Here is a 16,369-nt window from a genome sequence, read left to right on the forward strand (position 1 = left end):
GAATTAAATCTGAATATACCCTGTAACACATTCCAAGTCTGCATGTTTTCAGTTGTCGGTAGTAAAGGGAAGCACCCCAGGAGCATCCTCACCAAGTGCCCGAACCACCTCAGCAGCCAGTAAAATTCAAGGTCCTTCTAGGTCACTGAGCTCCTCACCCTGTCACAGACGCCAGTCCCCCCTGTGGAGAAACCTCAATTTTTGACAGCTTGTATCCATTATGTCATTCTTTTAGTCACCTTAACCAAAGGTTTGTGACTACAGGTGAGGGTTGGAATGAAGACTGGTAAACTGAGAGCTTTGCTTCGTGGCTCAGCTCCCTTTTTACTACCACAGTCTGGTAACAGTGATTACATCGCTGCAGCCGCTTCATCTAAACGGTGGTCAATCTCACAATCCCTTTTTACCCTCACTCACTTGCGTCAGCTGCTCGCTCCCCACCTGAGAGGGACAATGATAGCATAAGATAATTGAATGACAAAAGCAGAATGGCTGCAATATACACTTCAAAGTTCCCAGTGTACCTCTCTCTCTCTCTCTCTCTCTCTCTCTCTCTCTCTCTCTCTCTCTCTCACTCTGTTTCAAAAGCTGGCATGGCTCTCTTTAGAACTTCTACCTACCTGCTTGTTTTTGACCTGGTGTGTGCTGGGGGTTGGCGGTTTTAACAGGAATGGGTAGGTTGTAAGAGCATTGCGGTTCTATAATAATTTCCTGGTTCTCATGGGTGGGGTTTTACTCTCTCTCACACACACACACACACACATACACAGACACACATACTCACGCATACACACACACATACACACACACAGGGTCTATTGATTAGTTCTGTGATGTTGCTAATAATGTTATTTAGGTATTTCATGATATTATGTGCTGACCTGCATTTATTGTTTATACCTGGAGGGGAAAAAACCTTAGAAAAGAGATGCTGTATTTGCAATGCTTACTTGTTCCTAGGGATCAGGAATTTTCCGCCCCTGTAGTCCCATAGGTTTACGGTAAACCTCAAAGGAGGATTTCGGAAATTGGCCTCTCCTGTCTATATATTCACAAGTTTTCATCTGATTGGGGGGGAAGTCAAGCCATACTGCAATTTGCATACACTATTATTTTCTGTTCAGTTAATTTATGAGTTGAAATTTCTCGGTTGGATGTTCCGTTGGATGTTCATTTCTTTGATTTCTGTTTTTCATGACTTAATGTATGCATGTGATCAGAGGCGCTGTAAATCAGCACTTTTGGAATGTACTCAGGTAGAATGTGTACAGAATGTGAATAATTACTGACAAAATATCCAGGACACAAGTAAACAAATCAGCCCTTAGTCATCAACTTTTGCCATACTGTGTTTCATTAATAATGGTTCAATATTCAGAGCAATTTATTTCAACTTTCTTCACATTGGCATAGATGGGAAACTGAGAATATGAGAAAATGAGAATATACCAGTATATTATTTTGATGATGATGATGATGATGATGATGATGATGATGATGAATATTATCGCAGTGATTCTCAACCTTTTTCATATCAAGGATGATTTTGTCCAGAATTCCATGATTATCTGTATTGTAGGTAGAGAGATAACAGTGAAACTATGATCAAAATATATTCTTATACCTTCTCTAGTTGTGTTAACTTCTGAAATAAATTAAATAATGCTAAAATTTAACAATTCATCAATTTGCTGGGGACCCCCAGGAACCCCCTCAAGGACCACTGGTGGTCCCCGGACCCCACGCTGAGAACCACCGCTTTACAGTGCAGTATGTATGTACATTTCAGCATGGTTGAGCTTAGTGGGAATTGACTACAAAGGCAGTATGAGTGATCACGTTCAACATATGATGAAGCAGAACTGTCTATTTATTTCAGCAATAGACCAACAACATATTATTAATTTCTCATCGAAGAATAGAGTTGCATCACTCCACTACAGCGTTAGACCATTGGTAGCCCAGGCACTGCTGGTGCCCAAGGCAAGATCATGCAATGCTCCCCTCAGAGAAAATCCTCTTAGAGCTCAGCTATTACATCAACTCAAATAAACAAGGCTGGAACTTTTATGTGTGTTGGCAAACGTGCAGCCAAAAGTCTTAGTCTTAAATTATACTGTAAGGTTAGGATCCTGAGCCAGTCAGAGACTATAGGATTAGAGGCGCCTCAGTGCAGGTCATGGGAGCCCATTTGAGGGGAAAACAAAGCAAACGTTCCATCCTAGGTGGCTATCTAGGCCACTGACCACCACTGTATTAGACAACTGTACAATCTACAGCAATACATGTTTTTCTGGCAGCTTGTGACAGCCTAAGCCCCCTTTTCCACCTGGCGTTAACATGCATATTATGTCCAGATTGCATCTAGATATAATTTAGCTGCATTATATTTACACCTGGCATTAAAATGTGTCTCTGTTTTTACACATTGAAATAAGTTCTCTTTTCCTCACAAAACACAGATTGCAGTGCACATCACCTCCTCTCATAATATTTACGTTCTTTAAAATTGACAGCAAACACCCCGTCTTGCTTGTCCCCCCTCCGCAAGAATCCTGACAATCTAGTTTTGACAAGTGTGTCACTATTGTTTGATATTTGCTGCGCTCCCTGGCTGGATCCATGCACAAATGTTTATTTCTGTTGACAGTTGCTTTATGTGGATTACAGACACTTTGTATTGTTTGTATGTTTGTTGTTTATGTATGGCCACATGCTTTTTTTAACCTTTATTTATCCAGGGTATTTTGACTGAGCACGCAAGCTCTTTTTCAGCAACACCATGCATCACATTCACACAGTTAAACACATTCACAGAGGAGCTGTGAATGCACTGGGGAGCTGCCCAGTACAACCAGACTCTTCTACTTTTGGACACTGAGCAGCTCCACTGGAGCAGCTGGGGGTTAAGTGCTTAGGTCACGGCTACCACTTCCAGCTAATGCATCTTGGGTGCAATTTACACCTGGCTTTTATGTGTTCCCTCTGAATAAAATCATATCACCTAGGATGCACGTTAATGATAGACACTTTGTGTAGGTTTCTTTCAGGTGGGCTGTTGTGTGTGTATATTAGGCTTTGGGTGATGCTGAGGTATTTTGTAGATTTTCAAAATGGACCAAAAACAAGATACTCTGTCCTGAAATTGCAGGCCGCTCTCAGTGGGAACCGGGATGATCCTGTCTCCCCTGCAGCATCTCCCAGCTGGATGTGTGGAAGCTGTTTTCCCTGTCAGGTGTTTAGAGGTCTGATGTTCTGTCTTCTGAGCCTTTGCCAGCTTCAGAGGTCCTGCTCCAAGCTCTTTGATGTGTGTGTGAGAACAGGCCAAATGCAAAATGGACAGTCCCACCAACAGCCCCCCTCCCCTCTCCCCTCTTCCCCACCAGCCATTATCACCACAGCGCCTGGAAGGGCAGCTTGGAAACATACACGCACGCAAACACACATACACAGACCTTGGGGCCTGGGAACTGGAGGCACATCAAAGCCTGTTCGCTCAGTTTTTAGGTTGCTTCCACAAGCTCGTGATAAAGAGAGAAGAGAGAGAAAATAGATAGAAAGAGGCACAGAGAGAAGAGAGAGATAGTGAGAGGAAGAGAGAAGATATAGTGACACCTCAGGATGAAAAGAGAGAACAGATAGACAGTTACAGAGGGATATGGGAGAAGAGGAAGGGAGATAGAATCCAGAGAGTAAGACAGAAGGAGAGAAGATATGGAGACACCTGAAGATGAAGAGACAGGAAGAAAAAGAAGAGATGTGAGACAGATAGATGACTGGAAGGAAAAAAAGAATAGACTGTGATAGAGAAAGTATAGGGAGACTTAGGGACAAGAAGTGAATTCTTATGCATTTTCGCTGTCAATTTCTTTTGTGTGTCAAGCGCAAATGGTTACAAGTATCACAATTCTGAGATACGAAGGATGATGTCGGCAGTTGAAATATACTGTGTGTAAAAGTTGGTGGAGGCAACTTTGTTGGAGAAATAAAAATAATGTGGGCTTGATGGTGGTGCTATGGAGTGTGACCATCTTCACCATCAACTTCGTTTGTGCAACATGGCCAAGTGGTTTGGATTTTCAAAACTCTGGGTAACAGCCGTAATCTAGGAACTTGGCTGAGACTGGATCAACTTTGTGGGAGAAATAGCGAAAAATTGGTTTTGCATACAATTCAAAATGGTGGAAAAACATGAAAAAATCATGGCAGAAATGAATTCCTGTATGTGCAATGGATTAAATATAGGTCCAAAAGCCACCAAATTTGGTTGCTTATAGCCTCTGAGGTACAAATTGTGTTGCAGAGGGCAGAAAAAGAAGACGAAGAAGAAGAATCCTACCAAAAACAACAGGGTTTCAGCTCCATGGGCTTGAACCAAGAGAGAGCGTGCGTGCGTGCATGGGTGGAAGAGACCAGACTGGTAAACAGAAGGACAATGACAGCAACAAAGATGAACAGCAATAATAACAGTCCCCCAGTGACAATATTGGCAGCTGCCTGGTGCGCCAAATGGCCAGGGGCACCATAGAGCATGCTTTATTTATTTATTTATTTATTTTTTCTGCTGCGACCAGGCTTGAATATATTTTCATCGCTGGGCGAAAGCAAAAGAGCTTACAAGGTATCATGAGCCTTCACCCACCCCATAAAGACGCTGCCTAGACCAGCACAACTCCCATTTTTCTTTACATTATAGGCAGTGAGCTGGTGCTCTTGCCCAGCATGAATTACAATGAATGCAATGGTAGAATCAGCATTTATTCCTGTCAGAGAAATAATGCCCTTACAATTTTCCTATGACCACAGAGTGATCATGTGAGAGAGAAGTGCAAGGAAAATAAATAGAATAACAGCTATGGAAAAATATAGAAGGGATGTTTGAGAGAAATGAAAGTGAGTGCGGTAGTAGGGATAAAACAGTTAATGGGATAAGTTCAGGTATTACACAAAAAAATGCTTCACCATATTTAATGGAGGGACAGCTTTGATTTATTGCATAGAAAGCTTTATGAGCCTCTTCCATTGGTGCATTCACTACCATGCCTAAACTTCTAATACCTTAAGTGTAAGAGCAATGTAATATAACTTGTTGTGTGCTCAGGGGGCAGAGCTACCATGAGTTTGTGACTTTTAGACCATATTTGGAAGATCTGGATTTGGGTCTTTGTTAGCATTGTTACCACGGCCTGTAAGTCTGGAAGAACTGTTCTACCACACCGAGTTGCTGCCATAGTCCCTAATGATTTCGTAATGAGGATATGCAAAATTGTTTGTTCATGTTTTGGAGAAAGCTAAGATGTTTTGGAAAGCTAATTAGATTTTCACACAACAATTCATTAAAGGATAGGTTCGGTGATTTTGGACCTATGTATAATTTGTCTCTTACCTGCCTGTAGTACTTGGACCCACAGAGAATATTGGCTCCAGAGTCAGCTGTTGGTTGAAACGTTGAGCTCTGTTGCCTTTTGCTGCTAACAATGAGTCCAAATGGGACGGCACTCAGAGGATAGTCTTCTACCAAACTCCACCCAGCTCCATGTGCAATTGTTTACAATCTGACCTGACCGTCCGCAAAACTAGATCACGCCACCAATAACACACTCTCACCCCACAGCAGTCTGTGCTGCAGCAGAGAAAAATAGTTCAGTGATTTCCCGATTAGTGAAAGTGTGCGTAATGCCAAATTGTGTTTACTCTCAACTCCCCTGTGGAGCCTACAAATGGCTTTTTTGGAGATATTTTGACAAACCCCATTTGGACTCATTTTAGCAGCAAGACAATGGAGCTCGCCATTTCAATCGACAGCAATATTCTCTGCGGGTCCAAGTACTACAGGTAAGAGACAAATTATATAGAGGTCTGAAACTTATCCTTTCAGGGAAGTTGATAATTCAGTTTTTTTTAAATACTGTTAAATAACCCTCTCAAAATTACTGTTCATAAATATGCATAAGTAATTGTTAAAATTGAATAACTTGATCACTCTATCTGTCTTTCATTCTTTCTCTTTCTCATGCTCTCTTTGTCTCACTGCCTCCAATATTTGGATGAATGCAACACTCATAGCTGTAAGACAAGACAAGACAAGACAAGACAAGACAAGACAAGACAAGACAAGACAAGACAAGACAAGACAAGACAAGACAAGACAAGACAGGACAAGAGAAACATTATTAGTTCCCAAAGCCTCCAAATTTGTCTTGGACAGAAAACCATTTTGACCGTTTTGTTTTTTTGTGCCAGCAGAAACTGAATTGCATACATTTGAATCTGCTACTCTCATACTGAATCGTGGATAATGTTGAATAAATGAATTAAAAAAATCTAATTTGTAAGCACAATTTCAAACTGAATGTGATTGTTACTGAATCAAAGTTTTAACTATAATTTTTTATAGTTTTATATGTTCTGTGCACATTGTCATGTATTCCAGATAATGCCAAAGACAATTCTTCACTTTGTGTAAACAATACAGTTTAGAACTCTACTGTATTGTATTCCATTCTATTTTATCCTGTTCTCTTAAGTTCTACTCTATAGTATTTCACTCTGTGTATCTCTCAACACACACACTAATACCAACCCTCTCCCTCTTCTGTCTTCCCTCTCCTGGTGAAGGCTCCTCCTATTTCTTCAAGGGGAAGGAGTATTGGCGTGTGCTGGGCAGCGATATGGAGGTGGAGGCCGGATTCCCCCGGCTCATCGCTAAGGACTGGCTGCTGTGCACCGAGATGCAGTCGGACTCTCCGAGCACGGACGCCAAAAACACTGAGACGAGGGTCAACGGGCAGCATCACCCGGACCACGCAGAGAACGGCTACGAGGTTTGTTCCTGCACCTCTGACACGGCCTCGCCTCTGGGTGCCCGCCCCTCCCCCTCTCCCCTCTGGCTGCTGCCGCCTCTCTGGACGCTCTCGCTGGCCCTCAGCTCCAAACCGCTATGATGCCAAAGCAGGGGAGAAAGGTCGTGATCTGAATCAGGAAGTACGACAGCCAATCGACTGAGAGCAGCAGAGTGAACAAGAGACTCATCGGTGGAGGGCCAGAGGCCGCTCGGTCAAAACAACAACTGGAAGATTTTGTTCTTATTCTTATAAATATCACTTGGTATCTTTTTGCTGTCATTTTGTTGTTATTTATTTCCCATGCCATTTGGTGGACACTGTCATCTAAAGCGCCTTGCAGTATGGGGAGAGCATACCATCGTATGGGTGTCCCTATGGCATCAAACCCCTTACAATGACAATGTTAGTACCATGCTTGACTAATTGAGTTACACAGGACCACAAGTTCCATTTCTGTTTCCTTTTGAAAGGTCAAAATGCCTCATCTCTCTGTGAAGAAATGGGACTGATTGGAGATATGTTGACATGAAATGGAAGAGTGTTCCAAGAGCATAAACAGTGATTCTGTTCTTCATGTACAACAAGTTTACAGCAACAACGTCTGGCTGACATTCAGTAGACAGGTGAACGGCATCCTGGGATGTATCCTGTAATGAATGACACCCTATGATATAGACAGGTAGACAGGTGAATGGCATCCTGGGATGCTGGCAGGTAGTCAGGAGACTGGCATCCTGTAATGTATCCTGTAATGAATGACACCCAGTGATGTAGACAGGTAGGCAGTTAGACAGATAAATGGCATTCTCTATTGTAGACAGACAAACAGGTAAATGGCATCCAGGGATGTAGACAGGTAGGCAGGTTGAATGGCATGCTGGGATATAGACAGGTAGGCAGGTGAATGGGATTCTGGGATATAGACAGGTAGGCAGGTGAATGGCACCCGGTAATGTATCCTGTAATGAATGACACCCTGTGATGTAGACAGGTAGACAGGTGAGTGGCATCCTGGGATGCCAGTACACACACTGTTGCCTATTTCCTGTAATTACAGCAAGTGCTTTAATAAGATTCACAGAATCCACATTTAAATAAACACACACACACACACACGTGTCCATGTTTAGTATACGGTCTGAACCAGCTGGACATGAAAATGCTTCTGTCATGTGACGGACAGTTTTCTCATGTAAACCTCACAATACGAGGGCTATAAGGTGGATGGATGAACAGATAGATGGACTCTCTCTTGCTTTCGTCCCTCAACTGCACTCCTGAGCTCTCTGAGGAACTTCTGCTCCTGTATCTGCGCGGGTTCATCCTGTTCACCTCTGGTACAGATGCATTCCCTGCCCTTATCACAGGCAGTAATGGATAATATTGATTTTGTTGTATTTTTGTAATAAACACAGATGGATTTTGATTATTGTGGGTTCCAGAGGATTGGGATTGTTGTTTATTTCACATTGCTTTGGTCACATCATAGAGATCGTAGAGCCCTTCCCTCACCACTGGACAAGATGAGCAGATAAAAGACGGATGGATGATGGACTGCAGGAGAAGACCAGTCATCAGACGTCTTATAGACCTCAGTACATGGCAACTGGATTTATTCTTGCTGTTAAGATACAGTATATTTACCTACAGTATAAATATAGACTCAGATATATTTCAGTCGAAAGGTTCCAGGACTATTGCAAAACCAACTGAACTGTGTACATTTCAAGCTGTGTTTTCTAATGTGAAATATTTTTGTAGAAAAATAAAGAACCAGAATCACTTTAACGGCCATGAATTTGTATCGACAGCACCGGAGCAGAGACAGATTAACAGTATTCAGCCTGACACACACTGACGAGTAGACAGTGAGTGTGAGTGCCGGGTGTGTAATTGTTTACTGTCATTGAAAGGAAGCCCAGGCTTGAAGACAGATGAAGGTAACATAACAGTGTACAAACACCAACTGGTAACTACTTTCTTCTCTCTGATGTTCCCAAGCATGTTTTCTCTTGTACTGGTCACTGATGTTCCGTCACACGTGAAAACCCAACTTTGCCAATCACACTATACTCCCACTCTTAGTCTGCTTTATGAGCAGATTTCTTGGCAGAGGATTATAAACCCATATTTCTTTTGGAGAGCAAATCAGAGAAGTAATGTCACCTGATCTAAAAATATTCAACAGCACTGCTAGATACTGCCAACTCAAGGATCAAGAATAACAAGTTGTCAGGCATGTAGAGGCTAGGTGCACTCACACACACACAAACACACACACACATGCACACAAACACACACATAAACACACACATACAAATAATGAATATCACAAACGGATGCTTTGGTTACAACCTTCAACCTCACTCAGATATTAACATGCACAGGCACGGAAATGTGTGTGTGTGCGTGCGTGTGTGTGTGTGTGTGTGTGTTTGTTTATTGTACCCAAAGGGTGCAGATGAACTCCACCAAAATATGCAGACCCAAAACTTTCTGTTTTGAGGTAAAATGAAGTTTAAAAGTTTAAAAAGCCACTCAATCCTCATTTCTGCTAAGAGCAGCAATTTTTCTTCCCTCCTCATGACACACTCCAGTGGTATTAATTAACTGCTGTGGCGCAGTGGCCGTGCCACCAGGAAAGCACCTGTTCCAGGGGGCGAATGCAGCAGGATAGGTCACTTTCCAGCAGTTCATCCTGTTTGGCAAGCTATAATGAACGGACCAATTAGAAGAATCACATTTTCCTACATGTATAAAGGTATTTAATCAAGGATGTTTAATGCCAAAATTGTGATTTTTGAAAACATAATAAGGTCATTTGAATATGCTAAAATATTGCTGCCTGTGGGGCATCTTCCACAACCACAGTTGAAACCTGGCACTTCACAGCACTGAAGCCTCCAGATGAGCCAGGCAGAACCAATCAATCACCCTAAAGGGATCGCAAGGGGACTAAAATATTCAAGACCAGAGCAAAATGCAAAAGCTGAGAACTTGTGGTGGGATGGTTGACAGGAGGAGGTAGGACAGTGAGCGGGACAAACAAATGGACAGAGAGTGACAGACTAATGGACATACACATGGGCAGAAACAGACAGGCAAACAGCAAAAACAGACAGGAAATAGCTGGATCAGCAGAAAGACACAGAGGGCAAATGCACAGACAGAGAAACAGGGAGACAGACAGAAAGAGATACAGAATAACATGAAAAACATTTCCAGAAAAAGAGAAAGCGTTAGAGGGAAGAAGTAATTTAACAGTGAGTAAAAAAAATCCACAGAGGAGATAGGAAACAGTTCTCACATAGCTATTCATACAGTTGTAGTCCATTGCTGACACTAATAGAAAAGTGCAACATGATGTCAGTCACCTCCGTATACAGATTTGCTTTTGTGTGTGAGAGAGAGCGAGAGTGTTAAGCACTGAGCAAGAGCGAGGGTGAGGGTGGGTGTCATGGGGGAGGAGGGCAGCTATTGGCGGGACTGTCCATTTTGCATTTGGCCTGTTTGGCCTCACACGCACATCAAAGAGCTTGGAGCAGGACCTCTGAAGCTGATTCAGAAGACTGAACACAGACACTCTAAACACCTGACAGAGAAAAGAGCTTCAGCTATGAGAGATGCTGCAGGGAGACTGGATGCCTGAGAAGTAGTTTATTGAGCCATTTTGAAAATCTACAAAATACCTTAGCGTCAGCCAAGGCCGAATATACACAGGCAACAGAACCAACTGAAGGAAAGATCTGTATAAAGAGTCTTAAAAAGTGTTAAGACCTCTTTATACCTGGTGTTAAAGTGCATCCTGGGTGATTGGATTTTATTTGGATAGAGCAAAAATACATCAAATCCAGGTGTAAAGGCACCTGGAAGGTTAGTACGCTGCACTGTCATGAATTCTGAACCATGTTATCCAACTCTCTCACACCCTCTGGTAGCCAACCATCACTAAACCCAGTCAGACATGCGTGCGTGTGTGTGTGCGTGTGCGTGTGTGTGTGTGTACATTTATTGAAATGTGTTGAAATACTGCTGGTCGCGGGGCCTCTTCTCCACCAAAATTGACACCCGAAGGCCTCTGCACCAACTGTCAGCAGCAGAGCCTTCGTATGGGCCAGGCAGAACCAATCAATCACTCTGAAGGGATCAGACTGCAACTAAAATATTCAAAACCAGAGCAATCGCCTGCAAAACTTAGAATTTGTTGTGGGATGGTTGACAGGAGAAGGTGGGGTGTTTACAGTGAAGTACGCCACCTGTTCTGGTGGCTTAACCAAACTTTTTGAACGCACCGGAAAGTATTACGGTTAAAGCTGAATTTCAGCAGCCATATGCTCCATAGTTTCATGTTAAGGAGGTTTATGAGAAACAGTAAATACTATTCTCACACTGCAAAAACTTTCTGTAGTAACAAGACATTTCATTTTGAAAATTCATCTGTCTTGAAACTGTGAAAAAGACTGCACATTGGGTGACATAATTTTGCAAAAGCAATTGGATTCAATATGTTCTTCCTTATTTCAAGAGACTTCTTCTGAAAGTGAAAATATCTCACTGTTATTGGCAGATTATTTTACAATTTAAGAAAAATTATGTTTGAAAGCTAAAATAAAAGCTAAATAAAATGATAATTTTTTTCCAGCATACACCTGTGTTCCCATGGTCTAAATCTATGTAAAAGAGTGAAAACACTATCATGTCGTTCTTAGACCTTTTATTTGGTGGTCCTACACCGCCCCCCTCTGGTGAATAAATATACAGAAAGTGTTAAACACGTTCACATCAGCTGTGACCCAGCTGGAGTTGACTAGTTCTTTTGGGTGTTTGAAAGGAATCTGTGAGGTGCAGGTGGTTTACCAGCTCATTCACCTCTATAATACATCATTCTGCTACTGTATTTAATTAAAATAAAGAAATCAATATCTATCAATATTTGTGATATCTGAATTAGCTGTACTGAATGAGCTGGAATTAGCTGTTTTCAAAAGTGCCAAATAATTATGCAGTGGCAGTCTTTGAGATGAAAATCTTACTGTTAGCTCTAATTTTATTCAGGACCCTCGATAAAACTTGTGACCTTCCAGATATGAAACCATTGCCCCAACCAGCAGGCCACCCTGCCACCCAAATTCATAACCCATTACTACAGTATACCAATCAAAACCAACTATCATGTATTAATCAAAAAAAGAGGAGAGGTACAGTGCTGCATTTTTGTCTTTTTATTTAAAGAAGGTACAGAGATGACTGAGATAGGCCAAGGGAAAACAGACCCACAGGAGCTCTTCAGAAGGAGCATTGGTCTGTCCATGTTGATGTGTTGAACTTCATCAATATTTGTCTGAATTTGGTGATGGTCATGTAGTTTGAGTTATCTGGAGGTTGGGTTGTATTTCATACAGAGGGCTCTGGAGGTTTTGGGGGATTACGGCAGTCCTTTAAAGTGAATTTTTGATGAAGTGAAAATATTCATTACACAGCTTTTATAGTGTTTGATACTGACAAATAAAGTTTTACTGGAACAACTTGGATGAAAGTTCTTCCACATGATGTAATTTCTGGCGTCTTCCCCCTGCTCTCTCATGAGTCCTCTCACAGTTTCTCTCATTGCGTTCCTTCACTTCCCTGCCGGGCCAATCGAAAGCTGTTGCAGCGAACGCTTTTGTCCTTCACTCTGGTTACAAAAGTCTCAGCGGGGGTCTCAGCTGTGATCTCCTCAGGCATCTCATTAAAGGTCTCCCTCGGTTTCTTTTCACAGGCTTCAGCTGTGATCTGTCCTTCTGGCTCTTCCTCAGACTCTCTATCAGTGTCTCGAGTTTCTGGCTGGTCAAACGCTTTCCTCATGGGCTTGCTTCTCTTATTATCAGAATCCTCACTCTCTGACACCAGCCATCTATCTGCCTCTTCTGCCTCATATGCGCCAATGAATTTCTGCTTTAAATGTTTTGACGTGTCTTCATCCCTCTAAGCAGGTGTGAAGTTGTCTTTCTCCTCTTCCTTCAGTTTCTGCACAGCCCGAACCCACAGTTTTTCTATTCAGTCAATTTCTTTCTGCTGTTTTCAGCTTCAGCTGCCCTTCTAGCATCCATTTCTCAAGTTGGGTTAGGTTTAGGTTAGGTTTAGGTTAGGTATAGGCTTAGTTCGTGTTAGGGTTAGGTTTGGGGTTAGGGTTAGGGTTAGGTTTAGTATAGGGTTAGGGGTTAGGGGTTAGGGGTTAGGGATTCTTGCCTCTCCCTCTCTCTCCAGGGCTGTTTTCTCATCTTTTTTCTTCTGCCTTTACCATCTCCTCCTACTCTCTTTGTCTTGCCTCCTTCCTCATCCTTCCTTCCTCTTCTGTTTTTTCTGTTTAATCTTTCCATAGGTTTCTCTCTTTCCTCTATTTCTATCATTTCACTTCGATTTTGCTTTCATTCGTCACACTTTTCACACTGAAATTATTATATCCCCTTACAAGAGGCTCTTTCTCTACTCATCTGTGAATTTCAAGATGTCTTCGTTCCAGATCTTTACTTTTACTTTTTTTATTTCTTCTATTTATTTTCTTTACTCTTTCCATTTTGATGTATTACCTTGTCTCCCTTCTGGATCTGAATTCTTCTCTGCTGCTCTCCTCACTCCTCTCCTGTCTGCTGTCATCCTCTTCAGCTGCAGCTAGGAAATGACTTGACTGCAACTTCAATGCACTCATTTTATTAAGTCATCATGTCCTGGGTGTATCAACCCTTAGCGAACCAAAAGCCTCTAATGTTGCGCCATGACGCTTGGTGATTGTAATCAGCTTCAGCAAAACTTCATTAATATAGTTAACTATGTGTGAAAATTGGCTGAATTACTTTCCTTTCAAAAGTCACCTTGCCAGCTGAGTCATGGATACTGAAGTTGGCATAACTGGAAGATTCTTTCCAGCAATTCTCAATGATCAAAATCAGAGCTTGCAAGGGCACAATATTCACTTTTTGAATGCACAAGAGTGAATACATGCATTCACGCCAAATCCATCCCTTTGAGAAGCCAAGAGGGAGGGACAGATATCACACCCCGCATTCAGTTTCCTCTGTCACATCTCCAGGGTAACTTCAGAGACTATTTCCCTGATGTGAACAACTCCCACTTGAACTGGATCAGAGTCTCATTGAACTGACAAATCCAGTAGAGATGAAAAACATGTTCCGTCAGCTTCGACTGTCAGAGTTGTGGATTTCTGTGAGCTATGATTACTCTACTCTGTCTGAGAAGGCTGTCAAAGGCCTTTTACCTACAGTAACCTGTTGGGCATCTCATTTTGGAATGAAAGAACATGGAGCTATCAGTGCTAAAACAACTGTTATTTCAGTGTGAAAAGAATATGCAAACCCAGCACTGGTATGGGTATGTAGCGTGATGCTTGTAGCATCACGCTCACGGATAGTTGCTACAAGCTTGGGAAATGTAAAATGCAGAGCGTAGTAGCAGGACATGAAATATAGCAGATCCTCATAGAGCAGGTCTTTAGCAGATCTGGTGATGGCCATAACTCTGTTGGCAAAAAAGGCAATGGGAATCATCCAAAACCAGAATTGGGTTGGTGAAGGGTTATTTCGTCAGGTAAGGGTTAGGGTTAGGGTTAGGGTTTAGTTGGATCCAAAGGCTAAAGGAAAAAGGCAAAAAGGGGAGGAAAAATGTGAAAAGTATGACAGAATTATTACCACCCAAGTCAAGCCTTAAGAGGAAAACTTAGCTGACAGTGCCCCTCCTTAAGGAGCAGTGTATGGGGCCCAAAAGTTTGATACCTGGCTAGTTAGATGGGCTGTAATAATCCCTAAAGAGGAATTAGGTTGTGATAAGGCACCAAACACAGCAGAGACGGGGCCTGGTTGTCACATGGGTTTGGTTGTTATACATGGCTTCTATCTTGGCTCCTAGAGGGCGCTGTGTAAATGTCAAAACATTCTCCTTAGCGGTCAGAGGCCACCAATTTGTCATTTCATGTGCTGGCTGGCTGACAGGGATAGAAAAGATGAAGGGAGAAGATCAGGGGGAAGAAGAAAAAGCAAAAGGAAACAAGAGGCACTTGAGCTGCCTGATGTCTTGCCATAATCACCATGATATATTACGTATAACAAGTTATGCTAATGAAGCCATTAATTAAGCTAATTCAATAATTAGCAGATATTTCTATGTCAGCATACTCCTCACATAACACATGGGCGGAATTAACATGAACGTGTACCTTAAAGCATCTTAAAGCAGTTATAGTAGTTTCAAGAAATCTGTTTTTTCTCATTAATACATTTATGCAGCAAGGTGCTCCAAAATCTAATCAGCTTATCTGCTCTATAAGGGGAAACTGTGGTGTCAGTATGAGGTTTCTGTCATGTGTTGTTCTTGAGTTATTGTGTTCACAAGACAAGAATGTGTCTACAGACAGACAGACAGACAGACAGACAGACAGACAGACAGACGTTAACACAATTAGAGAATGTAGAAGAATGATTATTTTGATCATAGTTTCACTGTTCACTGACAAAATCATATCTGACAATAAAAATATTCTCAGAAATGGGTCCTAGAGACAAAATCTCATCAAATGGGGATCCGTGGCCCTGATGTGGACTAAATTTGAGGGTCTGTGATATGAAAAAAGGTTAAGAATACACTGTTCTACAAGACCGAGATGTGAGCAACGCTGTATAGCTTAATGGGCAAATCATGGTGGTAGGAGTAGTTTAATCTCTCACCAATTGTGATTGTTACATGGAGAACTACATTTTCTTAAGAATATCTCATAAAACTTCAGTAGTGCAACTGCAGACATGATACCTGATTATTAGGATAGCATTAGGTCCGTGAAAGCTGCATAGCACTGTGGTCATAAACGTTCATGGTTGTTAATTGTTTAACCATCTTGATTTTTTACGTCTGTCATAGATGGAATTCCCATAGTAGTCTTATACTGGAGATTCACTGTGCTTCATCACATTATTATGCTGATTGTTGAATGAGACAAGGAACATCTATACTAAAAAAGTAGTTAATATACATGAAATTGGAGTTAAAATTGTTTGAAAAGGATCTGTAGTTCACAGTAATTAAAAAAAGATCCAGTAGGTGGCGATATTGGCTATTAAATGGAATATTAATGGACATGAGTAGACATGCACTTTTGGTCTTGATTGCAGACCTCAACACCTGAAATACATTTTAGGGAAAATTGGACTTCACAAATTGGACTCGTAACCTCTTTGTCAAATCACCATAGCCTGAGATGCTCCTCAGTCACAGCTTTTCATGGAACTGGCTTTCTGTGCCCTTAAAGGCAACTACAAATGTTTCAACAACAAATGTTTCAACAATGTGTGTCACATTATGTATCAAAGGAGCTATTGAATCCACATCAGTAGTTGGATGTTGGTGCACACTGGCAAAGATGAGACGTCTCACCCTTTTTCTTGTATAATTTCCCATGTTGACTTTACTTAGCTATGCAAAGTGCTAGCAATTTCTGCTAGTTAATCATGATAATCATCATGTGATTTCTGACATCC

At 41.7% G+C, this 16,369-nt stretch overlaps 1 protein-coding gene across 1 annotated transcript in view; it reads left to right on the plus strand.

Annotated features, from left to right (window-relative positions):
- LOC139662473 (matrix metalloproteinase-17-like) overlaps window positions 1-6,944 on the plus strand; it is an 85,106-nt gene extending 78,162 nt beyond the window's left edge. The window contains exon 10 of the mRNA XM_071541165.1: window positions 6,619-6,944. Within this exon, the coding sequence (XP_071397266.1) occupies window positions 6,619-6,944 (326 nt within the window). The remainder of the gene's footprint in view (window positions 1-6,618) is intronic.
- The last annotated feature ends 9,425 nt before the right edge of the window (window positions 6,945-16,369 follow it).

Source organism: Centroberyx affinis, unplaced genomic scaffold (assembly GCF_046629955.1).
Source record: "Centroberyx affinis isolate AG114_WGS23_722 - 3 ecotype Tasmania unplaced genomic scaffold, CSIRO-AGI_Caff_v1 ptg003805l_1, whole genome shotgun sequence".
NCBI lineage: Eukaryota > Metazoa > Chordata > Actinopteri > Beryciformes > Berycidae > Centroberyx > Centroberyx affinis.